This window comes from Psammomys obesus, unplaced genomic scaffold (genome assembly GCF_907164565.1).
Source record: "Psammomys obesus unplaced genomic scaffold, mPsaObe1.curated_primary_1811, whole genome shotgun sequence".
In the NCBI taxonomy this organism is placed as follows: Eukaryota; Metazoa; Chordata; class Mammalia; order Rodentia; family Muridae; genus Psammomys; species Psammomys obesus.
In genome coordinates this window covers 30,093,275-30,120,266 of record NW_026590062.1, presented here as the reverse complement: position 1 = coordinate 30,120,266, position 26,992 = coordinate 30,093,275, and the positions used below count along the sequence as shown (strand labels likewise).

At 42.8% G+C, this 26,992-nt stretch overlaps 1 protein-coding gene across 4 annotated transcripts; it reads left to right on the top strand.

The window, feature by feature from the left end:
- The first annotated feature begins 4,105 nt into the window (after positions 1-4,105).
- Positions 4,106-26,699, top strand: Nudt13 (nudix hydrolase 13). 4 transcript variants are annotated; one of them, XM_055605889.1, is made up of 9 exons: positions 4,106-4,255; positions 8,276-8,368; positions 12,588-12,727; positions 14,570-14,704; positions 15,911-16,017; positions 19,063-19,188; positions 19,851-19,962; positions 20,579-20,733; positions 25,055-26,699. In XM_055605889.1, exons 2-9 carry the CDS (start codon positions 8,286-8,288, stop codon positions 25,253-25,255), a joined length of 1,059 nt encoding a protein of 352 aa, XP_055461864.1. In that variant the 5' UTR covers positions 4,106-4,255; positions 8,276-8,285; the 3' UTR covers positions 25,256-26,699. The 4 variants fall into 4 exon arrangements, with proteins under 4 accessions (XP_055461864.1, XP_055461865.1, XP_055461868.1 ...); XM_055605890.1 differs by having other exon boundaries at positions 4,107-4,255; positions 14,570-14,587; XM_055605893.1 differs by lacking the exons at positions 4,106-4,255; positions 19,851-19,962; positions 25,055-26,699 and having other exon boundaries at positions 8,282-8,368; positions 20,579-20,695.
- Positions 26,700-26,992: the final 293 nt, after the last annotated feature.

The following is a 26,992-nucleotide window of genomic DNA, read 5'->3' as shown; positions in this document are numbered from 1 at the left end:
TGATAAACTTTAAACATTTTATAGCCTTAAACATTTAAACATTTTTTTAAAACCCGTTTTTGTAATATCAAAACAAAATACCCCTTTTGTAGGAGAGAAGTCACAAGGCATAACCATAAATCTAACAAAACCAGATTTTAAAACCAGAATTTACCAATGTAAACAACTTAATTTTTAAAACCAATGCCAATTTAAAATAACTCATTCTTTTAACCTAGAAGGAAATGAGAATTATTTGACCAAGGTTTTTTTTTTGTTGTTGTTGTTTTTTTTTTTACCCATACCAAGATGGCGGTTAAATTATAACCCACATGTTAAAGTCAAGATGGTGGTGAGGCACTGAGGTACCTCATACACCACGTGGTAACCCATGCGTTCATAGATCTAATGAACACATAGGCACACATTTTAAACAAGTTTTGTGAGGCCTTTTAGAACAGAAAACAGAAGGTACAAATACTGCACAGAGACATTGAGACAAAAAGAAACATTAACCAGCTGGCCAAATTTATTGAAAATACTGATGAAGTTAGGGGCGTCCCCCTGAACTTCGGCAGCTGTGACCACCTCGATCACATCTTGCTACCCAGATACAGGCACCTCGAGCTCTGAGGAATTTTTAGAACAGAGAACAGAAGGTACTACACGCACAAACATTGCACAGAAACATTTAGACACGGCTGGCATACAAGAACAAAACACAAGACAAGGACAAAAAACAACCGCGGTACCTGCTTTTTAAACATTTAAATATATATACAGAGCATAACCATAATTTTAAGTCAGAACTAGAAAAATTCAGAATTTATCAGTGAACACAATTTAATCTTTAAAACTAGAAGTGGCTCCATCTTTCTGGTTTCTGTTTGAGAGCTGGCTGAAGCTGACACTGGCTGAAGCCGGGAGGGGGCTGAGTAAATTGCAGTCCTGCTGAGCTCTGCAGCTGGCAGAGGCAGGTCTTAGGCCTCTGAGGGTTTAGGCGTTCTCATCCACCCAGTTCTCCAAAAGCCTGGCCCTCGGTAGGGGAGTGGGAAGGAGACAAGTAGAGTCCCAGTTCCTCCTGCTCACCGTGCTACGGCTCCGGCTCCGGCTCCGATCCATGCCCTTTGCCCCAGCCCACTTAGGGGCCTTCTTTGGGAAAAACGGGGAAAGCTAGGGAATTAACAGTAGTAACAGGGGGACAATTATTATCTTATCTTGACCTCTTTCTCTAAGGTCCTCGAGAGGGCAGGCTCCAACCTGATCCCACTTTTTGGCATATCTCTGGCCCATCAATAACAAACCATGGACAAATGTCTGACACAAAAACCAAGAACTTAATTAAGTCTTTTTTCTTAACCCGAATTCCTCTCTCTCTGAGGGAAGTCTTTAATTCTTTAACGAATGATTGCCCCATCTTGAATTTAGACGGAAATGTAAAGCATTTACTTACCAGACTCTTGTCGTCCCACGGGTGATGGAACGGGAGCCTCTAATCTTGCCTTGGCCGAGGTCTTCGCTTCAGGGTCCGTCTGGAGAGACCCGTACTTCGAGCCCTCACGTTGGGCGCCACTCTGTCCCGCCCCGCGGGACTCAGTTATTCGTGGGGGCGAAGGGGGTCAATCCTGAAAAAGATGGGGGAGAGAGAGAAAGGACACAAGCAGACGGTTGCAGGTCAAGTGTCTCTTTTAATGAACTTTGGTGTTTCTTTTAAAACGTGGTTTTGGTAGGGCGGGGGAGAGGGGCGAGAAAGGGGAGTAGTAGTGGAAAAATACCAAGACCCTTGGTGGGAAGTTCCCAAGGCTAAGAAGGTGGGTTAAAGAGTTACCAGGCCCGAAGATAACATCGGTGGTCACATCGGTGGTCACGGATGTGTCCCAAAGCAAACAGTTTTGGGAACAATGGGTTGTAAGAAGCTATGGCCTGCTGGCGCCCAGTGCTTATCTGGTAGGTCAGGCCCTTAGGAAGGGTCCCAGGGCTTTGCTCCCAACAAAAAACAAACAAACAAACAAAACTGGGCACAGTGGCCTGCACTTATAGTCCCAGCGCTGGGGAGGCAGATTCAGATGGAACCCTGGGGTTTGATGGCCAGCCATCATAGCCTACTTAGAGTGAAGGCTAAGAGATTTTTGTCTCAAAACCCACGTGGACAATGCCTGAGGAATGATGCCCAAGGTTGACCAGTGCCACACACACACACATACACACACACACACACACACACACACACACACACACACACACACTTGCTCCTCTCACCATTAAAATAAAATGGCTATGACAAAATGACAAGATCTGTTCTTCTTTTTCTAATAATCTAGATATAAATGAATTACATTCAGGATTTAGTAACGTTGCCCCCTACAGTCTAACTGGCAGTCAGTGATTCTTTTAAAATGTAAGTCAAGTCCTCTTGTTCTACTTAAGCCCTTCAGTGACATTCTACCCCTCTTGGAACATTCTAATGACTTTGTAAGAACTTAGCACTTGTGAGGGTCCATGTGGTTTAATGCCCATCTCCAATACCACGACTGGTCCTACTTTTCTTTTTATTTTACTTTTTTGTGTATATGGATGTTTACCCGCACACACAACAGTGGACCACATTTGAGCAGTGCCCACAGAGGCCAGAAGAAAAACCATCTCTTGGAACTAGAGTTCCAGAAAGTTGTAAGCTGACATATTGGAGCTAGAATTAAACCCAGGTCCTCTAGAAGAACAACCAAGGCTCTAAACCACTGTGCTATCTCTCCATCCCCAATCCTAGCCTTTCATTAAACCCGCCAGGCACACTTCCACCCCAGGGCCTTTGCATGAGGTAAGTCTCTACCTATAAATCCTAACTTGGCTATCCTTGTCACCTCCTTCAATCTCTTTACTCAAATGTTGCCTTAACAATGAGGCCAACCATCCTATGTAAAATAGCAAAATCATTCCTCATCTTAACGTGTTTAAGTCCAGCACTTACAAACCATCTGTATATTTATTTATTTTTATTTTCTTCTATAGAATTTGGTTTACATGCGGATAGGTATTTTTTATGTATGTTGTGCTTTCAATAGATCCAAAAATATTTTTGTGCTCATTAATTATATTTTGAGAAACAAGGGAAATAGATCAGTGGCTAAGAGCACTGGCTTCTCTTCCAGAGGACCTGAATTTGATTCCCAGTACTCATATTTGGAAGCTAACAATTATCTTTAACTCCAGCTCCAAGGGATCTGACACCCCCTTCTGGCTTGCAAGGACACAGGATATATACATGGTGTACACACTTGCAGGCAAAACACCCACACACAAAAATTTAAAATTAATGATAAACATACTTTGAATGAGTGGCTACAACGCTGACTTCTCATAGACGCAAATAACTTCCATAGTAAGAAGTGGGCTGCCCCAAGTAGCTTTGCTGGAGATTGCGTTTAGTCAGACGTGAATTGATCTAATTGATCGAGGTAGAAATGTTATCAAAAGCTTGTATATACCTAAGCACAGTTCCTCTCGTATTTATTTATTTCGAGACAGGGTCTCAGTATGCACCCCTGGATAACCTGTAACCGATTATGTTCACCAAGCTGGCCTCAAATTCAGAGAGTTCTGCTTCTGCTTCCGCCTCTGCCTCAGAGATTAAAGGCAGGCCTGGAACTTCTAGCCTTTTTTTTTTTAAAAAAAAAAAAAAAAAAAAAAAGGTTTTCTGCATGTATATGTGTGTGTGTGTGTGTGTGTCCATAGGGTGCACTTTCAAGTGTGTAGGTGTAGAGGGTGAAGTTGACATTGAATGTCTTCCCCCATGAGTACCTCTGTTTATTGAGGTGGGGTCTCTCCCTGAGGGGCTCACCAATTCAGCTAAGCAACATTTAAGCAACACCTCTATCCCAGAAGATCTGGAAACTGTGAATTTTATTTGGTCGTGGTGGTTTTCACTATAAGCTTTGACACCGAGGTTAATTTTGCAATCCAAGGTCACAGCGCCACACCTGAAAACTGAACTACAATTCCCAGAGTGCATCGCTAACCTCTCGGTGAATGCTGGGAAGTGTGGCTGCAGGCTTTGTGGGGAGGGAGGGCAGAGAACGTTGATTTTAGTTACTGTCAAGGGCGAGGACATAGCGATTAAATTACATTTCCCAGAGTGCATCTTTAGGAGGATTCTGGGAGAGTGGCGGAAGTAGCAGTCCCACCGGGAAGGGACGAGAGAAACCTTTTGAACTTGAACGTTTGGAACTTCTAGGGTTTGGCAGACCTTTGGGATAGAAGGCATCTCAGAAAGAACTCAGTGAGTACAGTGAAACAAAACCTGTTCTAAGTGCATACAGGATGTAGTCGTAATCGAAGCCTGGCAGATGCTCTCGGTTACAGAGTTTGAAAGTTTTAACATAAACCTTTCTAATCTGGAGGAAATGGACCATTTTGCACTCAATATTGAGTACTCATTTTGCACTCAATATTGATTATTTTCTGAAACGTTTTTGAAGAGCTATTTAAAAATGGAAATTTCCAGTTTCTCGCCTTTTCCCTTAATTTTTGAAGTGGTGGTTGTATCTTTTAGAAGTAAATCATAACGTTTTTCATATAACCCAGGGCACCCGAGACCGTGAAGTCTCCATCATGGCGGCTCCTCGGCTTCGCATCGTTCGCAGCCCATCGAAGTCCACAGTGGAGTGGATGTTCCCCGGGCACCCATGAAGATTCAGAATGAACACTTTGTCACTTTTTGTTGTTTTGTTTTGGAGATAGGGTTTCTCTGTGTAGCCTTGGCTGTCCTGGACTCGCTTTGTAGACCAGGCTGGCCTCAAACTAACAGGGATCCTCCTGCCTCTGCCTCTGCGTGCTAGGATTATAGGCGTGCTCTACCGCTCCGGGCTGCTTTGTCACGGTTTATGTCCTATAAGTCATTCCTACTGGAAAAATGAACAGGATGAGAAATGTGTGTCTGGATGTCACAGAAGTTCATAAGGATCCTGCCTTGGCATTTATCGTTTGGGGTAAAAAGCATTTCATCTCAACTATAACTCTTTACACACACAGACAGCGGGCACCTGTGCAAATTCCTGAGTGCAGATGCAAGCATGTGGTAGCATGCATATAGAGGCCAGTGGGCAACTTTGGGGAGTCAGTTTGCTCATTCCACCATGGGTTCCAGGAATAAACTCCGGTCATCAGGCTCACAGAGCAAGTGCTTTTAGTGGCAGAGCCATCTTGCTGGCTCCCAACATCACAATCTTTAAATTTTTATCTTTTGTGTATTCATGTATGTCTGTGTGGCACATGTGGCCCTGGTACCTGTGGAGGCCAGAAGAGAGCATTGAATCCCGTGGGACTGGGGTTACAGACAGCTGTGGGTTGCGATGTGGGTGCTGGGACAGAACAGCCAATGTCTTCAAAGGCTGAGCCATCTCCAGCTCCTATAATTTTTTATTAACATTCTTAAACATAGTCTTTCCTCCCTAGGATAAACTCTTAGAAGTAGAATTTTAGGTAAAAGAAAGTTTATTTAACACATTCATAGTTATTCCTTAAAATAATTGGAGCAGGTACATTTCTGAGTTCTGTATGAGCTAGTGAAGTTGACCTTAAACACACACCTTTAGACCATTAATATTACACCTTCACACCATCAGAGTGTTGTAGCCCACACAGCATATACTTCCTTCTGTGAACATGATTAATACTGCACATTTTTGTTTCTTAAGCGACCTTGTATAACTTTAGTACCTAACATTTTGTTGCTAAATATATTTTACCCTTGCCTAGGTCATAGATCATAACCAAAACTACTCAAGGATTAGTCATCAGTGACTCATAATTGTGCAACCCAGAAGCAGGCCTGAACTATAAACATTTCTCAGTAGGCTGGTGTCAAAGCCTGCTTCCCATGGGCACAGTTAAGAGGTGGTTGGTTGTTTAACTGTACTAATGGCTTTACTTTCTCAGTGGAATTCAAGTCACCTTGTACAGGAAAGACAATACATACTGGTACACAATTTGAAAAGAAATTTTGTGTTGGGTTTCAGACCCCAGGCAGGCGGCTGAGGTGCCTACTAAAGATACAAAAGTGGACCTGGCCTCCAGGTTCTCCCAGCATCCCTCTGTCCCTACAGGGCATGGCTGGCATACCCTGCCCTCTACCCTGAACTCTCCAGCCCAGGGTTTGGGTTTCCCTTCCCTCAGATGCTCTTCACTATATAACCAGACATTTTGGCTCTCTCTCTCTCTACACTTCTCTTTCCCACGATGTGCATGCACTCTCTTTTTCTCTTCCTACCCCCCATCTGCATGGCAGTTCTACTGAAACCCCTTCTGTGAGGTTGGTGAACTCACCAGAGAGCTGTCCCCAACAAACCTGCCTTTATATACTTTGATTCAGCTTGAATTGGCTTATTTTGTCAGTGGAGAAAGTCTGTCACCCAGAAGTGGCACTTCTTAGACCGCTGGGAAAGGATTATTCATGGAGTCTAAAGTCAATTGTGTCAGGTAGAGAGAAAAGGGGAAAGGATCACTCCCCAGTCCCCATGTGACCAAGAGCAGCTTGGCACACCAGTCTATGGCCTCAACTCCTCCCAGGTTTGGGCTCTAAGATAATAAGCATGTGTATGCAGGAAGAGAGAAACTAAGAGAGAAATGGAGGGAGGGGAGGAGAGAAAGATACTGAGAGAGAGAGAGAACCAAAATGTATGTCTGGGGAAGGGAAGCCCAGCCCCTGGGCTAGAAAGTTCAGGGTAGAGGGTGGGACATGCCAGCCATGCCCTGTTACAGGTGGGGACTGAGGGATGCTGGGAGACTAGGGGGATAGCTCAGTGGTAGAGTTCATAGCTTACATGGGCCAGACCCTGCACTCAATCCCCAGAACATAATAAACAAACAAAGTTTAGGTTCTTTTTTTGTTTTCTGAGACAGGGTTTCTCTGTGTAGCTCTGGCTGTCCTGGGAACTCTCTCTGTAGACCAGACTGGCCTCCAGCTCATAGAGACCTGCTTGCCTTTGCCTCCCAAGTGCTGAGATTAAAGGGTGCACTGCTACCACTATCCAGCTATTTTTAGCTTAATATGGTGGAAGAATTTTTCCTTTTTAAGAATGCCTTTCTGATTCGTGGTGCACTGACACAGCTTTGATCCCAGCAGAGGAAGAAGCAGGCAGATCTCTGAGTTCCGAGGCCAGCTGTCTACAGAGCAAGTTCCAGAATAGCCAGGACTATTAACACAGAGAAACCCTGTCTTGAAAAACCAAAAACCAAAGCAAAGCAAACCAAAACCTTTCTGCTATTATTAAATACAGTTCTAGGGATTAAACCAAAGGCCACGGGCATGCTATGAAAATCTTCTATCATGACTCCACTCCCATCCCTACCCAATATGACTTTGACCAAAGTTCATTTCTTAAAAACAGTCCAGTGCAGAAGAGTTTTGGTTGGTGGTGAGCTTCTCCATATGTGAATCAAGGATCCAAGCTACTCCATCAAATGGCTCTGCCTTTTCCATAGGAGTCTTCAAGCAATTGGAGAAGCCAATGTGTCATTCTAGAAGGAACACACACCATTTCCACTTATTCCATATTGTTAATATCCAGGCATGGAATGAGGAAGGAGAGAGATATGGTTTATTTTGCTACCACTTCCCTGCAAGAGCTCCACACAGTAAGGAAGAAAGAAATGCATTGCTAATCATTTAATTAGCTGATTCTCATAACTTACTAATTTAGCAAAACAGTTTCAATTTTGTATGTTAGAAAATAAGCCAGGTGTGGATGCCCATGCCTTTAATCCCCGAACTTGGGAGGCAGAGACAGGCAGAGAACTTCTCTGGAAGTTCAAGGTCAGCCTGCTTTACAAATTCCAGGACAGTCTGGCTACACAAAGAAACCTTGTCTCGTAAAAAGAAGAAAAAGAAAATAAGCACTGGGAATTTGAAATCCTTTTAGTGATAAAATGCAATGAAGGCCAGGGGTGATTTTGCACATCTAAAATCCCAGCACCCAGCAGGTAGAGGCAGTCAGAATTTGAGGTCAGCCAGGGCTACATAGTGATGCCCTATCTTTAAAACACACACACACACACACACACACACACACACACACACACACACATACACAAACACACACACAAACACACACCTACAACAACAAAACAATGTCAAAGTCTGTTCACCTGAGTCTTGTTTTTTTGTTGTTGTTTTGTTTTTTTTTCCTGATAATGCAAAGTGATTCTATTCTGGCTTAAACTATGACTCTCTTGTTGATTTATTACTTTAAAGTGCATACTATGATGGAAACAAACAAAAAACTCCTCAATTTTTCTCTAGGAACCCAACAATGTCTCTGTATTGTGGAACATTTTTCAGGAGGAAATCTTTTTGGTGCTATAGGCTGCTGTCAACCTATGTCACTAAGACACGGTGAGTTCTGACCAATCTGATTATTTTTGGCATATTAAATAGTAAAATGTAAATGCTTAAGAACACCACATTAAGAATTAAATGTATAAAATAAAAATTACACATAATAATGTCCACTGTAAATTATTTACAATTGAAAGCCATTCAGTATTAAATTTCCTATATTATAAATAATTAAAATGTTTCATACTCTTGACTATAAGCTCTACTCAAATAAGACATTGCCCTTTTGGCCATCAAAAGTGGTGATGCACACCTATAATTCCAGCATGTAGATGGTGGAGGCAGGAGGATCAGAAATTTAAGATCATTCTCATCTACATAGAGAATCTGAGGTTAGCCCATATTATATAAACACTCCCAAAAAAAAAAAAAAAAAGAAGAAGAAAGGCAGGAAGGAAAGACTGTCTTCTTTTGTTATTGCTGTTGTTACTGTTTTGTTTTGAGACAGGGTCTAGGTGTATTTTTTTCATATATCTGTACATATTTATGGCAACACATGTGGAAAGGGTGAGTGTGCATATACACATGGGGGCAGAGGTTGACCAGATGTCTTTAGTCACTTCTCTACCTTACTATTTATTTTTTTTTTTAAGTTTCATGTATGGGTATTTAGCCTGCATATGTTTGTGAAATGTATGTATTCCATGTCCACAGAAGCCAGAGGTGGAGTCAGATTCTCTGAAACTCATAGAAATGGTTATGAGCTGCCACCTGGGTGCTGCAAACTGAACCCAGGTCCTCTGGTAGAGCAGTCAGTGCTCTTAAATACAGAGCCTGTTGGGGTCCAAAGATTCAAAACAACCCAAGCAGGCACAAGAGTCCAGCAAAGCAAGGTCTTTATTTGAATTAGGTAGCAAAAACTGACCAGTCAGGGACAACAGCACAGACTCAGGAGCTGACTTTGTCTTCAAATGTTCATCTTAATAAGTATTTAAGCAGATGTCAAAAATGTACTGTACTCAGGCTGCGCCTGGGCCACCAAACAGACTCCGGAGCTGAACATCAACACACACCGCACTCCCAGCTAGAATGTTAGAGTCTCTAAGCCTGAAACCTACACACATCTGCGTCAAGTTACAGTTACGTTTCCTCACCAATCAGGAGTTAGGGTAGGGGATTCCCTTAGGAACATGTTCTTGTGGTAGGTACCTTATCCTGTTCCCACTGGTTGGGTTATTCATATGTGGCGGGGCATTCATGTCTCAGCTTGCCAAGCAGGATGTCAGTTACCCAGGGAGATCTTGGGAACTTAAACTTTATTTGACCCCTATTCAAAATGGAAGTTTTATTCCAAATGGCTTCAGTTTGTTGCCTCCTTACAAGCCGTATCTTTAGTCCGCCACCTATTTTTTGAGATGAAGTCTCTCACTGAACCTAGAGCTCACTGAGCCAGGTATCCTCTCATCTCTACTTCTGCTTCTCTGGCACTGGGATTATAGAGCTCTGCCCATAATGTGTGTGTGCGCGCGTGTGTGTTACAGATGCAAACTTGGGTCTTCACGTTGGTAAAGCAGGTACTTTGCTAGCTGGGTCATCTCCACTCTCCCTATTTGGGTTTTGAGATAGGATCTTGCTATAGTTCAAGGTGGCCTTGAACACTCTAGCCTATCAGGTGCGGAGCCTGCCTGTCTCGTCACACCTGGCTAAGACTCTGACTTCTCTTTGTGGAATCTTGTGGCTTCACACACAGTAGGCAGTGTAATATTGTTAGGTGAATACACAGGAAGGAAGATGTTAAAGCAAACCTGTTCAGTGGGATTTTAACAAACACTATATTGACTAGTTTATTTTTGTTTCCTGAAACAGCAAGGATAACTCTAAGACCCTTCTTCCCTCCAAAAAGATAGACTTCAGTGGAAGGTAGAATAGGGGAAAAAACAAAACAAAACAAAAAAGGTTGGAACCAAGACTCAGCAGTTAGGAGCACCTGCTGCTCTTGCAGCAGGCCCAGATTTGGCTCCCTCACCTGCGTGGCACCTCACAACCATTTTTAGCCTTCGTTCCAAGGAATCCCATATGCTCTTCTGGTTCCAGAGGCACGAGGCATACGCATGATATACACACATACATGAGTACAAAACACATTCACATCAATAACAATAGATAAGTCTTTAAAGAGATTATAACAAGACTACAAGTGAATAGGTATAACTGGTTTTGTGTCCACCGCATATTATTCTGTGTTTACCTTTATTCCTTTTAGTGTATAGTGATACACAATACTATTTAGATAATTCCAAAATTCTGGACAGGAATTTTCTCTGATTAGTGGGATTATTGGTGGTTTCCTTAAAAAAAACAAAAAAAAACCCACTATTATTATAGTGTTTTCTTTGTTTTGTTAAAGAATGATTTAAATTCTTTTAAGAAAAATCAGATGAATCTTAAAAATAACTCCTTTCAGCTGTGGCAGTCAGTATAATGGCTTCTGTGGTATCTTAATGAAAGGGAGAAACTGAGTTGAGTCCTTTACAGAAAAGAAAGTTCTATATGAACTTTTGGATCTCACCAGGCCTAGTGAGGCCATTGGTTGAAGAGCTTCACATCAGTGTTTTGCTTGTAAGAGTCATTAGGGCAAAGCCAAGGCTGTCCTACTCTTAACTCTCTTTGAAGGCAGCAGCGTTTCTGTTGTTTGTGTTTGGTAACTTTGAACTGACACTTGTCTATTTTTTGACATATATTGACTACTTACCCCAGGAGGCAAGAGTCACTTAAAATAAGTTTTAAAATATCACAAGTCCTGAAGGATTGGGTTTCTTTTGTCTCTGTTTCCAAAGAGTTTATTGTAACTCCTTTTACCGGTGGAAGAGGCTTCTAACATGGCTACCGTGGTGTTTGTTCTTTTGCTATGTGTTTTCATGCTTTGGTGCGTTTATAGATATGTCCAGATTTTACAGAAAACATCTGTAAAACATGTTTTGCAGTTACTTGTCAAAATATGGCATAAACTTGAGAGTCTGTTTTAGGGCTTTTTTCCCCTGGGAAATCAAAGCCAGGGGCTTTCACATGTGAGGCAAGTGCTCTAGTACTGACATACATCCTTAGCTTGGTTTGAGATTTTAACAGGCAGAAAATGGTTAATAATTAAGACCCCAAGATACTGTCTGTTTAGTCACTAACTGGTTCTTAAGGACTCTGATTCAGTTTGTAAAGCTTGTGGACAGACTTCCACCACCCAAGATACTTCGTCCATATTTTAATTCTGGGCTACAGATAGTATTGTCACTATGAATTAGCTAGGACAAGAATGGGCTTTTCCAGTGGCCCCTCCAGTACAGTGAAGGAGCTAAAAGAGTTCATGTCTGAACAAGGGTGCACGGATATCAGATGTGTGCCTTTGTCTTCCCTAGCCTGAATGAATCCCTGAAGGCACAATGTTTGTTGTCTGAGGCGATGCAGCCTGCTCCCATGTGTGGGTGCTTGGTGCTAAGATTTTTAATCATTGGGCTCATTTTTCTTTCAGTCTACTGCCTGCAAATTCTTGCCTCACTGGCAAAGTTCCTCAAGGTTTAGTTCAGTAAGTATTTATTGCCAGTTCAAGTCAATAAATACTAAGAATTAAGCCATTTTTTTCTGCTAGTTACTGAGATGAAAAGCCAAGACTAGCAGACCCTGTCCTTAAATAGCTTACAGTCTTCTTGGAGAGACAGATAAACAAATGGTACAGTGGTACAGAAGGAGCAGCAAGGCGAAGGACAGGATGAGGTTGTCTGTAGCCACCTCAGCACAGACCTGTAATCACACTAGAAACTGAAGCAGGATAATTATATTCAAGGCCTTGCTGGACTGCAGAGTGAGTTCAAGACCAGCCAGGACAACTTAGTAATAAATGCTGAGAAGAGAACTGATCTCAGTAAGGAGCTTGCCTAGCATGTGCGTGTCTGTGGGTTCAGGCCTCAGTTCTGTAATATATACGCTGATACATAAAACTGTAGGAGAGTTAGAAAGAGTCCCCCCCAAATGAAGGGATAGACAAATGACTAAGTGTGTTTTATTTATGCTGGCTTGGTTATTTAACTTGGGTTGTATCTGGATGTGTCATGGCATGCATGTGGAGGTCAGAGGATAATGTGAAGGGCTTCATTCTCTCCTTCTATCATGTGGGTTCTGGAAATTGAACTTAGGTTGTCAGGCTTGACCACAAGCACTTTTTACCCACTGAGTCATCACATTTAGCCTAAATATGTAAATAAAGTTGCTTATTTCCAAAATATAGATATTTATTTGAACTGAAGGAAGATGATGAGGCCTGCAGGAGAGCTCAGCAGACAGGAGCGTTTTACCTCTTTCATGACCTGGATCCTTTGCTACAGGCATCAGGACACCGATACCTGGTCCCCCGGCTTAGCCGAGCAGGTAAGGTCAAAGTGTACCAGTGGAGTAGATGAGTCTTGGGCCACTAGATGGAATTCAGGTAGTTGCAAAAACTATCCTTACATTTCAGAGTTCAGATTTTTCAAATAGCTCTTGAGTCTCAAGCTTACATAATTGTTTCTGCTAATTAATAACTCATATGAACTTGAATTGCTAGTTAGGTATTCTTGGTGGTGATATGAACTATGAGTGCCATAGCTGGACCTGGTGGCACACACCTTTGATCCCAGCACTCAGGGAGCAGAGGCAGTGGATCTCTGTGAGTTCAAGGCCAGCATGGTGTACAAAGTGAGTCCAGGACAGCCAAGGCTATGCACAGAGAAACCTGGTCTCAAAAACCAAAACCAAAAACAAAAACAACAACAAAAAAACCCCCAAACAACCAAAAATCCCTTAGAGGTCCATGAAACTGCTGTTCAAATAGGAAAGGCCTGCTTCCCATTTTGTAAATAAAATTGTGTCATAATACAGCCACATTAATTCCTAGACATACTGTGCCCAACTGCTTTTATGCTACGATAGCAATATATATATAATAAAAATGTATATAATAAAACTATAAATAAACTATAAAATACTTGGTATCTCTTTACAGAGAAGGTTTGTCCAGCTTTGCCTTAAGCTAGTGATTTCTAGTCCCAGGAAACTGCAGAGTTGCATAGTTTAAGATTTGTATCTTAACTTGATTTTGACTAGGTCAAAAATGAATAAAATCAATTTTGAGACGCATTTCAGAATATGCAACTAGTGATCTAAGCCTCTGGATTTGGGAGTCTTATTTTTGAGATTCAAGCGTGAATCGAAAATATTTCTTAAAACTGACTGCTGGGGGATGCAACTCAGTGGTGTAGAACTTAACATGTGTTGATTCCTGTTGCTGTGATAAAACCCGTGACCAAGGCAACATACAGAAGAAAGAGTGAGTTTGAGCTTACTTTGTCAGAGGGATGAGAGCATCATGGTGGCAGGCAGACAGGCATGGCACTGGAGCTTACATCTTGAGAACAGGAGACAGAGAACACAGTGAAAAGAGCATGGGCTTTTGAAACCTCATAGCCCTGCTGTACCCCCCCCACACACACACAGCAAGCCTCCCACCCTGCAGTAACAACTCTTCCAACAGGGCCACGCCTCCTAATCCTGCTCAAACAGTTTTACCAACTGGGGACCAAGTATCAAACATAGGGCCTATGAGGACCATTCTTTTGTTTGTTTGTTTGTTTGTTTTTGTTGTTGTTTTAAAGACAGGGATTCTCTGTGTAGTGCATGGCTATCCTGGACTCGCTTTGTAGACCAGGCTAACCTCGAACTCACAGAAATCTGCCTGTCTCTGCCTCCCTGAGTGCTGGGATTACAGGCATGCACCATCACCACCTGGCCACAAAGGCCATTCTTATTTAGTCCACCACATTGAGGTTCCTAGATTCAATCTCAGTTGCAAGAAAAAAAAAAAATGATTCAACCATTGAGTTGAGGGTAAATACCGGAAAAAAACAAAACAAGACTATGCTATGCTAAACATGGTCAGATGTTCATTCTTGTCATTATTCCCTAAATCACAGTTTAAAACGGTTGTGTATATACTTGTATTGTAATTTGATGCTTTAAGCAACTAAGAGCTATTTAAAGTATTGCCAAATACTACCTTATTTTATGTAAAGGATTTGAAAGCATGCAACTTGTGATATGTGAGAGTTGGTCTGTAACAGACAACAGGGAGCAACTGTGTACTCTGAGTACTTCCTGTGGGTCTCACGTGGCTGCAGTGATGTGACTAAAATCTGAGTCTCACTTTTTCTCTCTCCCTTTTCTTTCATTGTTTAGAGTTGGAAGGGCTGCTGGGTAAGTTTGGACAAGATTCACAAAGAATAGAAGATTCAGTGCTGATTGGATGCTCCAGCCAGCGGGAAGCGTGGTTTGCTTTAGATCTAGGTCTGAGTGGTACCTCCTTCATTGGCGGTAGGTGCCTTTTCCTGGTAGGCGCTTCCCTGCTGCTCGCAGACTTTAGGGTTTTGTGTAACACCATTTCAAGAAAGATTTTACATATACAAAAATTTCATCAGCTTTTCTCTTTGAATAAAACACCATTATCCACTATCATCACTATGAAACTTTAGATGGCCCAGAACTTTTTATATACATAGCCCCAGTTGGCCCCAAACCCAGTCTTGCCTTCCATGTGCTGGGAACAGGCATGCACTGTCTTACCTGGCTGAAAATCAAGGGCGTTGTTATGATTTCTTTCCAAGTGGTGGGAACTTACTTGCTTATTTTATTATTCCCCATACATTTATACAAATTTACATCTTAACTATTTAATAGGCATTTAAAAATTCATGTCTTCAAAACTGGGTATAGCAGTATGTAATTCCAGTATTTGGAAGAGGCTGAGGCCAAAGAATTTTGAATTCTAGGCCAGTTTAGCCTTCATAATGAATCCCCCTCTTAAAAACAAAAACAAAATAGAGCAAAAGCTTGGCACGCTAGTTCATGCCTGTAATCCCAGCACTTGAAAAGGGAGAAGGAAGAATCATCCTTATCTACACAAAGCTTGACGCCACCTGGCTATGCAACACTCTGTCTCAAAAACAAACAACATCATGGTATCATTTTTCATAGGCATGTCCCCATGGAGTAACTCCAGGTTCTCACCCTGTGCTGTAGAGTCAGGCGATTCCAGGTTAATGGGTCCTGCCCTGCTTTGCTTCTGTCTTCAGTGTCTGGAGTATAAATGTAGCGGTGGTGGACGTGCAGCAGCATTTCCCAGTAGCAGGGTCTGCTGTTCTTGGCTCTTCATTTCAGTAATTACCAGAATAAATGACTTAGTTCACTAACCTAAGAGTCACTTGATACTTGTTTAAAATTTTTTTTAGTGTTTCAAAATTCAGGTTTGGGACCCAGAACAGCTATTCCATGAAGTGCACATGCATCTCTCTCTTCCTTTCCTCTCTCTGTCCCTCCCTCTCTCCATCTCTCCCTCTCCTGCCGTCCTCTCTCTCTTTCTCTCTCTGTCTCTCCAGTTAGAAGCTTGGGAATCTATGTAATTTTCCAAATGCCTGGACTAGTCTCTCTGGCAAGTTTGGGGAGCAGTGTTCTGACAGGATGGGCTGCCCAGAGGCAAAGCTGGACACCTGTTTAATTACATTCTCTTTTCTAATTTTCTAGCCTCCTTGCCAAAATCTGAAATGGAGGCAGAGCTCAGAGGTTCTTTCATCAAGCTGAGGCAGGCTGTTTTCCAGCTGGACTCCATGGATTCCTCCTTGCTGTTCACGGTAGTTTCGGTTTCTCAGTTCTATAGGAAGTATTCAAAGATGTGTGCATGGGCAAGTACTCATGTGCATATGATCTTGGGGTAACATGGTTTCTCACAGATCACAGACCTTCCTACACCTTGGCAGAGGGCAGCAGAGTTCTGGGAAAGGTAGCTTATACTGTAAAAGATAGTGCATTGTTCCTTGTTTTGCTTTTAGCAGAGCTACTGTGAAGGTTAACCTCCTAAGAACATGGCAACAGGGTCTACCAGTCTCCTAAATGTCTTTAAAAGATTGTATTTATAATTGCGTGTGCATGTATACTTGAGTGTAGGTGTATGCATGAGTATAGGCGTCTGCAGAGGCCAGAAGGGGGCACTAGCTTGCTATGAGTGATTGTGAATGGCTGATTATAGGTCATAGGTGCTAGGACCTTAGCTCTGGTCCTCTGCAATAGCTGTATGAATTCTTAGCTGCTGAGCCATCTCTTCAGGCAACCCCACAAATATTTTTTTAACTTCACAGCATAATACACATTGTGGTTTTTTTAAACATGAGAAATAATTTACTTTGCCTTAATAACTTGTTCTCACAGCTTTAGATTTCAGTTGTTACTGTTGTGCCTGATTCAAGAGACCCCAAAAGACCACTAGGAGTCGAATCCATTGCAAATCACACTAGGATCTTTATTCAAGCTTAAGCTCAGGCCGACATTCTTCCCTGATGTAGCAGGTTAGAAAGTAAGGCCCCTCTCAGGGAGGCAGAGTTTTTAAAAGGAAAAACGGCAATCGGGAAATTCCAAGCCTTGCAGTTACAGAGAAGGGTAAGCTTTGGGTGGGGGGTTCAGCAACCAAGATGACCTTTAGGCTAATTGTTCCAAGCCACCTGGCCAAACCGACAGATGTCCAAGATAACTGTATGATGGCCTGCTGGGTGGAGTGGAGGACCCACTAACATATTCTGTGGTATTTATGACAACCTGTGGGGTGGAGGCCTGATTATAGTTATCTATTTACACATTCTGTGGTATCCAAGACAACTTGCAGGGTGGAGGCGCACGTGGCCCTTCTCAGAACCTGAAGGTGGGGGTCAAGTCACTCCAAGGTCAGTCAACTTAAGATAAAGTCTGAGAAACAAAACGGAGCCACCCCTGCCATCCTCAGTTCCTTCAGTTACTTTGTTTTTGATGTTGTTTTTTTACATTTTTATTATTTATGTATTTTTATTTAAAAAAAGATTTATTTATTTTATTGTGTATACAATGATCTGCCTGAACACCAGAAGAGGGCACCAGATCTCATTATAGAGGGTTGTGAACCACCATGTGGTTGCTGGGAATTGAACTCAGGACCTCTGGAAGAGCAAGCAGTGCTCTTAACCTCTGAGCCCATTTTATCTATCTATCTATCTATCTATCTATCTATCTATCTATCTATCTATCTATCATTTAGTTATTTATTGAAGCAGAGTCTTATCTACTCCAGGCTGGCTTGAAGATGACCTTGAACTTGTGGTCCTTTTGCCTCTGCTTCTAAATTACCAGGATTATAAGCATGTCCTTGCACTACTGGTTAGCTAGGATTAAACTCCCAGTTGCCTACATGTCAGGCATATTAATTGCTTTTTCTACTTCTGTGATAACACAAAAGCAGCTCACAACTTGAGGGTGTTGTCCATCATGGGTGGGGAAGGGAGTCATGGTGGCTGGAGGTCAGTGGTCACATTATATCCACAGTCAGGAGGTGGACCCCAGCCCATGAAATGGTGTAGACACATCAGCGTGGCTCTTCTTACCTCAGTTCACCTAGCCCAGATACACTCAGAGGTCTATTTCCATGGGGATTCTAAATCCTACCAAATTGACAAGACTGCTCATCATACCAGCCCTTAATGTTTATTTTAATTTTGTTTTAAAGGATTTCATGTAGCCCAGGATTTCAGCTTACTATATAGCTGAGGATAGCCTTGAACCCCTGATGCTGTGGTCTCCACTGCCCCAACTGAGATTGCAGGCATCTATGCACAGGCTCCAACACACCTGGCTGCTGTGGTGTTTAGTTGCCTGTTCTAATTAAAAAGAAACCCGAGACTTCTTTAGTTGGAAAAAAAAAAAGAAAAGAAAAGAAAATCACAGCTTGAGCTGGGGAAAGGCTCAATGAGTGAGAGCACAGTATGCATAAACCTGACGGAGTTCCGTCCCGGGATGCTGTGATGCGGTGCCTCTGAGATCCAGGACTCCTACGGCAAGATCTCAGGCAGAAGCAAGAGAATGGCTAAAAGTTCAGGGCCACTAGCCTGAAGCACTCTGCACAGCAAAGTCAATGAGACCCTCATCTAGTGGAGGCAAGAACTGGTTCCCAAAATTGTCCTTTGACCTACACACACACACACACACACACACACACACACACAGTTAAAAAAAAATCACAACCTCATTGAGGATGAATAAGTAGGAAAGAAATGCTTAATTATAATGGAAATTAAAATGTTTTCTTTTTAAGTTGGATCACATTTCATAGGTGTGTATTATATTGCTGTATATTTTGTGTTTTAAACAATACATAATGCATTTCAAAATACCTTGTAGGCTAAGGATATAGCTTAATTGAAAATTACTTTCTAGTGTGTGTGAAGCTGTAGATTCCCAGTACTGCAAATAAATAAATAAATAAATAAATAAATAAATAAATAAATAAATAAATAAATAAATAAATATTACATAAAATATGCTTTCTTTTAGATTTTTGATACTAAAAAATATATTTAGATCATTTCCTTCTTCTAATAAGCCTGAAGGAGGTGAGCTACCAGTGAGATGGCCCATCGGGTAAAGATGCTTGCCATACAAGCCTGCTGACCTGAGGTGATTCCTGTAAAAGTGGAAGGGGAGGAGCGGCTCCACAAAGCTCTCCTCTGACCCATCATGCACCATGGCACATGTACCGCTTCCCCACCGCTAGTAACACAACTAAGGAACTTTTTTGAAATAGGTGAGCTAGAAAAAGACTTCCTCACGATTGTTCCAGATACCTTTCTCTAGAGCCAGACCCACCTTTGTGTTTGCAGGCTCAGGCTCTTCTCCGCTGGCATGATGGTCACCAGTTCTGCAGCAAAAGTGGGCGGCCCACCAAGAAGAACATGGCAGGCAGCAAGCGAGTGTGCCCTTCTAATAAGATCATCTACTACCCACAGGTGGGACCAATTGGGGTAGAACACCCTTGTAATTCCAGTACTTGGGAAGTGAGGGCAGCCTGGGCTACATGACATACTCTCCGAAAACCAAAACAAAGGGCTGGAGAGATGGCTCAGCAGTTAAGAGCACTGGCTAGTCTTCCCGAGGACACGAGTTCAAGTCCTAGCATCCACATGGCAGCTCACAACCCTGCATAACTCCAGTTGCAGGGGATCCAGTGCCCTCTTCTGGCCTCCTCAGCCATCAGGCCTGTGCATATACACATGCAGGCAAAACACTCCTCCATTTAAAATAAAAATAAACAGCCAGACATTGTGGTCAGCACTTAGGAGGCAGAAGTGAGCAGATCTCCATGAGTTTGAGGCCAGTCTGCTTTCTATAGTGAGTTCCAGGACAGCCAGGCTTATCTAGAGAGACCCTGCCTCAAAAACAATTTTTTTTCTCTTTGTTTTTTGAAAGAGGGTCTCTCTATTTAGCCCTGGCTCTCCTGGAATTTGCTATGTAAAACGAAAAGAAAATTAAAAACAGTCCAAGAAGGCTGTGGCCACTCTGTCGTGTGGGGGGGAGAGCCTGTGTGCTCAAAAGGCTTCGGTAACTGCCCATTCCTCTTGCCTTCTAGGCCTGAAGCGCCAGCATCTCAATCTCCATTCTGCTTTCCTAGATGGCCCCTGTGGTGATCACACTGGTGTCAGATGGGGCCCGGTGCCTGCTCGCCCGCCAAAGCTCCTTTCCCAAGGGATTGTATTCTGCCCTGGCAGGATTCTGTGATATAGGTAAGGAGTTTAGGGGAGGAGGTACAGGTGGCAGTGGAAGAGAAAACACATTCGTTCTGTTGATTTCATGCTTCTAGTCACAAACAGTAAACTGTCCTGGAATTGTAAGTAACTTTCCTACAGAGCAGGAGTCAACATTTGGAACGTGCAGCATAACTGGAAGAATTATACAGTGAGCGTCCCTACACCCATCACCTCAGCTGTAATCTTTACTGTTCTTCTCTCCCACAGGCATCTATCCATTTGTCTGCCCTGCTGTCAGCCATCTTTATTTTCTCTTGAACAAATTACATTCATGTACTTCTCCCTGAGTCTTTCAGCACACACAATGGTAACTAGAATCCCACACTTAGCTTCCTTTATGCTGTCTTCTCTTCTAGCTTACGGGGTAAAGTCTGGAGGTGACAAGTAGCCCTGTCACACAGAGGAGGCAGCAGTAACCTCTCCCATTGCTACACTCACCTGCATTACAACCAGCCCACTAGACTTGAGCACATGCTATACTCAGGGAACTGAGCTTGGGTAGCACCCAGAAGTGTGGGCCATCATGATGCAGATAGATAATATACAATTCTCTTGCTCCAGGGCTGTCTGGAATTAATCTGAGTGCTTGCAGGTGAAAATGTGGAAGAGGCTGTCCAGCGAGAAGTTGCAGAAGAAGTGGGCCTGGAAGTGGAAAACATACAGTACTTCGAGTCCCAGCACTGGCCCTTTCCCAATAGCTCACTCATGATTGCTTGTCATGCAACCGTGAAACCAGGGCATACAGAGGTAAAGTCTTAACCTTCCTCTGTGCTGTGATGTCCCCTTTGCCAACCTGCAAGGACTTTCTGAGCACTTGTCTTGAGGAGTAATGTCGGGGATACATGGTAATACATAAGATAATCATTATCCTGAAGGAATTTGCATTTGAGAATGGAAACAAATAATCATCATTCTCCCTTGCATATATCTCAGTTATGAAACAACTTCCCTTTGAGCTGCTTTGTTGAAGTATAATTATCACAGAGTCTGTGATAATGTTGATGGATGAGGATGTAGTTCAGTTGGTAGAGTGCTAGCTTGTAACACACACAAAGCCAGGTTCAGTCTTCACACCGTATTAAGCCAGCCTGCTAGTACCCACTTACAATCCCAACACTTGGGAGGTGGAGGCAGGAGGGTTAGAAGTTTGAGACCAACCTAGACTACATGAGACCCTGTTTTGTTTTATTTAAAGATAGGTCTTCAGATGTCTGTAGACATCTAGTTCACCTAACTTGCTGGGTTTGGAGATAAGCGTGTAGTACTGTTTGATCAGTAATTACTATTAGGAACCACCAGTCAGACATCACTGGCAGTGGCATAAGCTTAACCATCTTCTACCCCATCCCCATTTTTCCTCTGTGATAAGAGCATTTAACATAAGTTGAATTTTAATGTAACTGACACAATATTGCTAACTGTAGATGCTGTACTGTACAGGCCTCCAGAATTTATCTTGTATAAGTGAAATTTATACCCTCTACTCACTGCTTCCCTGTTTTTCTCTCCTTGGGAACAAGCATTCAACACTTCACTTCTACATATCTGACTAATTTAGTCCCCAATGCAGCAGAGGCCATGTAGAATCTGCATCAAGTAGATTATTGAATTTAGCACATCTTCCAGGCCCATCACCTTATAAATGCAGGATTTCCTTCATTTTAAAAATTCAGTAAGGCCAGCCAGCGTAACAAATACCTGTTACCTCAGTACTTGGGCAACAGAGGAAGGAAGTCCAGGAGTTCCAGGTCAGCTTTAGTTGACATATCAAGTTAGAGGCAACTTAGAACTACATTAGAGCCTCTGGGGGGTGGCATGAGAGGTGAGAATCAAAAAAACCTCCCAATACTAGTTCATGGTATGTATTTGTCACTCTTTGTTGATAGACATTTAAACTTTTATATCATGGATGATATAAATTGTGTCACAGCAACAAAAGGAATATAGAGGCACCTTTGAGTTCCAGATTTCAGTTCTCTTGGATATTATGCTTGGAGGTGGGGTTCCTGGAACAAATGATAGTTCTACTTTAAAATTTTTATTTGGAGATAGGGTTTCACTGTCTATCCCTCCCTGGACTTCATTGTGTAGACCAGGCTGGCCTCAAACTCCCAGAGATCCTCCTGCCTCTCCCTCCCCAGTGCTGGGATTAAAGGCAAGTGCCACCATTTATTTATTTATTTATTTATCTATCTATCGATCCATCTATCTATTTAATAACTTCCATAGTTTTCCTTAGTGGTTGCTGTCAGGATTGTGCAGCAAAGTTACACAGTGGGTTCACAAATCATGCCACATGACTGGTTCCATGTTGGAGGTTTATTAAGGGAAGGGGGAAGGGGTCACAGAGACTGTCTTTGGGCAGGGCAGGAAAGAGAGATTGGAGGTGGTGCGAGTTCTCTTATAAGGTGACCCAGAACATGTGCAGGTGGTTTCGGGTGGTCTGTAGGTGGCTTCACAGATGCCTGATATCCAGTTTGTCAGGTCCCTTGGGGCTGGCCATAGAGATGCCTGCTTATGGATCCCAACATTCCTCCCTTTTTGTTTTATTAAAAAGTGAGGAGCTAGGAAGCAGTGATAGTGGGGAGGGCATAGGGGTGACCTTTGCTCTTTGAGCTACTTCCTGCTGATTAGGGATGTTTTCATTTCATTAGGGTATAGCTGGTCCCCACCATCAGGGTCGATTGGAAGGTCATTGTCATCTGGTTCTGTGGGCAAAGGTTGATAATCCTGTAAGAGTGACTGATTAATGGATTGGTTAGAGAAGTTTTGCATTTGTTGAAGGAATGTAGAGAGGAAGTTAAGCAGGGTGCAAAAAGCAAAAGCAGAAAGATGAGCAGAAGAGGTGTGAGGAAGGGCAGAATCCATTTATATATGGGGTTCTCAAAGGCCCAAGAGTTAAAGGCCTCCAGCTGATCCCTTCACTTTTGTAGATTTGTCCGGAGTTGTTAGATTTTGTCTTTTAGTATACCTCTTCTGCTTGTCTTTTCTATTGCTGTGAAGAGACACCAAGGCAACTTCAAAGCATATAATGGGGTCTTGCTTAACAGTTTGAGAGGGTGAGTCCATGACCAGCCATCACGGGAGGAAGCATGGCAGCAGGCAGGCAGACAGGCATGGTGCTGGGGCAGGAGCTGAGGGATTCTATCTGATCCACAAGCAGGAGGTAGTGCAAAGAGAGCTAACTGGGAATGGCTGGGCTTTTGAGACCTCAAAGCCCTGCCCCTCAATGACACACCTCTCTAATAGGCACACACCTCCAAATCTTTCCCAAACAGTTCCACCAGCTGGGGACCAAACATTTAAACAGAAGCCCCGTGGAGGCCATTATCATCCAAACCACCATACCCTCTTAGGAAGTATGCAGTGATCTCTCATTATAGGCTTGCTCTGCATTTCCGTTATTAGTGACACTTGGTATTTTTTCACATATTTTTTGGCTATATGGATTTCTTCTCCACCACCACCTCCTCCTCTTTCATTTTTTCACATGTGGTTTCTCTGTGTGCTGTGCACCTTTAATCCCAATACTGGGGAGGCAGAGGCAGTTTGTGAATCTCAGAGTTCAAGGCCAGCCTGGTTTATAGTGAGTTCCAGGATGGGCAGGGCTACACAAAGAAACTCTTGTCTCAAAACAAAAACAAAAGTTATAAATATTTCTTCCTTTAAGAATCATCTGTTCAGGTATTTTGTTTTTTTTTTTTTCCTTACCTCAATACTAATTATTGAATACAGGACTTCAAACACCCCATAGGATGCTTTTTGCATTTCCCTTGCTGTATATAAACTTTTTATTCTGACCTCATCCTTTCTACTTAGCTTTTCCTGCCTTTGCTTTTAATGCCACATCTAAGAAAGGGTCAGTGCCCAGTCCAGCACCACAAAGCTGAGTAGTAGTTTCTCCTAAGAGGTTTATGTCAGCTCCTACATACGCATTTAATTTTTAAGCTGTTTTGTGTTGGATTTTGGTATAAAGGGTCCAGTTTCATTCTTTTGCATGTATATCCAGTGTGCCAGCACCATTTATGTTGCGGTTTATTTTTCACCTTCAGTTTTTAACAGTACCTTATATAGAGATGGAATGTATATGCCCCACTTAACGATTTGGGGATTGTTGTTACTACCCAAGGGATTCAGGGTGTTGGGGACTGGTAATATAACACTACAGGAGCCTCTCGTTAAGAGGGACTTTGATGTCATAGCTAAACTCACCTTGCTTCTCTGTAGCAAGTCTGGCAGATGGAAGTCACTGATAGCCCTTCTACTAGTTTGCCTGTTCTGTCCTGATTTTTATGGGCTCTAATCTGCTTCCACTTCCTGGGACAGTCTGTGTTTACTTTGCTTCTTGCTCTTAGTTATCATTAACCTTTATCCTTTAAAGAGAAGAACATTTGTATAAATGCTGATTCTTAAAAAAAAAGTAAAAGTCTATGTATTTGTGTGTGGACATAAGTGGACATTAGAGACGAGCTGTGGGGGGGTCTGTTCTCTCATCATGTGAGTTCTAGGGACCAAGCCCAGGTTGGCAGCAAGTGCCTTTACCTGCTGAGCCATCTCACTGACCCTGTAGCTCTTTTTTAATTGAAAGAGCTATTCACTTGATGCACACGCAATTATTCATAACTTACCACTCAATATTTTAGTATCTATAAGATTTTATGTGTATGTGCACTGGGGCCAGAAACCAGTTGTTTGTTTTTGCTTGTTTTTTCAAAACAGGGTTTCTCTGTGTAACTGCCCTGGCTGTTCTGGAACTCGCTTTGTAGACCAGGCTGATGTTAAACTCACAGAGATCCACCTGCCTCTGCCTCCTGAGTACTGGGATTAAAGGCATGTACCACTGTGCCCAGCTGAATAGGATTTTTTTAATGTATCCTTTTTTTTCTTTTAGAACTATTTAAAAATATATTTAATTCGCCATTGTATTTCAGAACAATATCCAGAACTGATTTTACCCTTTCCCATTGATCCCAGATGTTACCAACTAAGATTGCATAGTTCTCTATGAATTTTCTTACTTTTGGCCATAGTGTTCACCCCCACCCTCCACCCCTTCCTTGTCTTTCAGATCCGGGTAAACGTGAGAGAACTAGAGGCAGCTGCCTGGTTTGGTCTTGATGAGGTGGCTGCAGCTCTGAGGAGAAAGGGCTCTTTTACTCAGCAGCAGAGTGAGGCTTCCCCGCTGTTGCTGCCTCCCAAGTTAGCTATTGCCCACCACATGATTAAGAAGTGGGTGGAGAAGCAGAACTGCTCTTCCATGGCTGCTTAGCTCAAATCAAGCTGTCTAGATCCCTCCTGGACATCTGGTATGCTGAAGGGTATACCAGAGATCTACTGCAAAGTGAAGGTGACATCGCCAGCTCCAGGACAGCCTCCCAAGGCAGAGGTGCTCTGAGAACTTTCCACTGCCAAAAGAGGTTCCTACTGACAGCCAAAACTATCAGTGTAAACTGGATTGACCTCGCTGCCATGGAGGCTGAGGCAAGAGTATCACTTTTGCCCAGGACAACCTGGGTAACACATAGATACTTGGTCTCTTAAAAACAAAACAAAAACCAAGGATTTCAGTTGGTTGATAAGACACTACAATGAAAAGCTGAGGGGAGGGTACTGATTTGTTAGGGTGTGAGCCATTTTCTCCAAGGCTATAGGAGCAAACATCTAGTAGTGGCTCGTTGATGTTGCATTTACAGGAACTGCCAAACGTGCCCAGGGTGCTTATCTTAAGTATCAAAATTATTAACAGTTCTCAGCTCATATCTGAGTTGCTTCTGTCCTCATAGAAGAATAACATAGTATATGTTTTTTTAATTTGTGTATAGGTATAGTCTTTGTTAAGTTTTATTACTTGTGTGTTTGCCTGCACTTATGTCTCTGCACGCCTACTTCCTGTGGAGGCCAGAAGATGCTCTGAAACTGGAGAATGTGGAGAGCTGCCATGTGGGTGCTGGGAACAGAACCTGAGTCCTCTTGATGAGCAGCCACAGAGCCACCTTTTCCAGCCTCTTTGGATATATTCCTATATGTAGTGGTTAAATAAAAGTTTACTTTTTGGTAGTTGTTGCTGCCAGTTGAACCCAGGACTTCACACTTGGTAGGCACATGCTCTACCGTGGAGGCATATCCTCGGCCCAAAAGTTATGGTTTTGTTTTTAAGCTCCAAAAAGATGAGGAAAGTGGGAGCAAAGGTCTTCCTCAGAGTATTCAGCAGGCAACCAGAGGTGGTGGGTTTTGTTTGTTTGTTTTTTAAAGTAGCTAAATCCCAGAAGGGCACAAGATGATTGAAGACTATGTTGCCTTCCCAGCCTTCACATGCTCAGTTTGTAACCCAGAGAAAAGACTAAACATAAAACAGTACTGGGATGTGCACACCCAGAGAGCGTTGCTTCAATTAGAGATTAGTGAGGATAAGCAAGCTCCAAGCCTGAAGCTCCTGAGTCAGGATTCCTTCCCATAGATATGACCCTGACCCCCAACCCATGGTGCTAGAGACTGGACTCAGGACCTTGTGCATCTAGGCAAGCCTGTCACTGACCTGTAACCCAGCTCCTCTGTGTCACCTGCATCTTGCCGCTGTAAGGGAGATGCTTTGGAGGAAATAAATTTTCATGCCTTTATTCAGACTTTTTTTTTCTGTTCTATGAGAATGGGGTGGGGATGGGAAAAAATCTGTGTGACAGTAAAATGTTTTATTAAAATTTTTTATATATTAATTATGGTTTATCTACTTTGTATCCCAGCTGTAGCCCCCTCCTTCATTCCCTCCCAATCCCACCCCCCCCCTCATCTCCTCTCCTCTCTGCCCCTCTCTAAGTCCACTGATAGGGAGGTCCTCCTCCCCTTCCATCTGACTCTAGCTTATCAGGTCTCTTCAGGACTGGCTGTAATGTCCTCCTCTGTGGCCTAGCAAGGCTGCTCCTCCCTCAGGGGTCAAAGAGCCAGCCACTGAGTTTATGTCAGAGACAGTCAGTAAAATGGTTTAAGTCTAGATTCCCAGACACCATTG

What these genes read in the sequence shown, in the direction of transcription:
- Nudt13 (XM_055605889.1), top strand. Translation starts at nt 8,286, where the DNA reads ATGTCTCTGTATTGTGGAACATTTTTCAGGAGGAAATCTTTTTGGTGC. An exon ending in TGGTACCTCCTTCATTGGCG is followed by an intron (nt 14,705 to 15,910) that starts GTAGGTGCCTTT and finishes CTAATTTTCTAG; the next exon opens with CCTCCTTGCCAAAATCTGAA. An exon ending in ATTCCTCCTTGCTGTTCACG is followed by an intron (nt 16,018 to 19,062) that starts GTAGTTTCGGTT and finishes TTGTGTTTGCAG; the next exon opens with GCTCAGGCTCTTCTCCGCTG.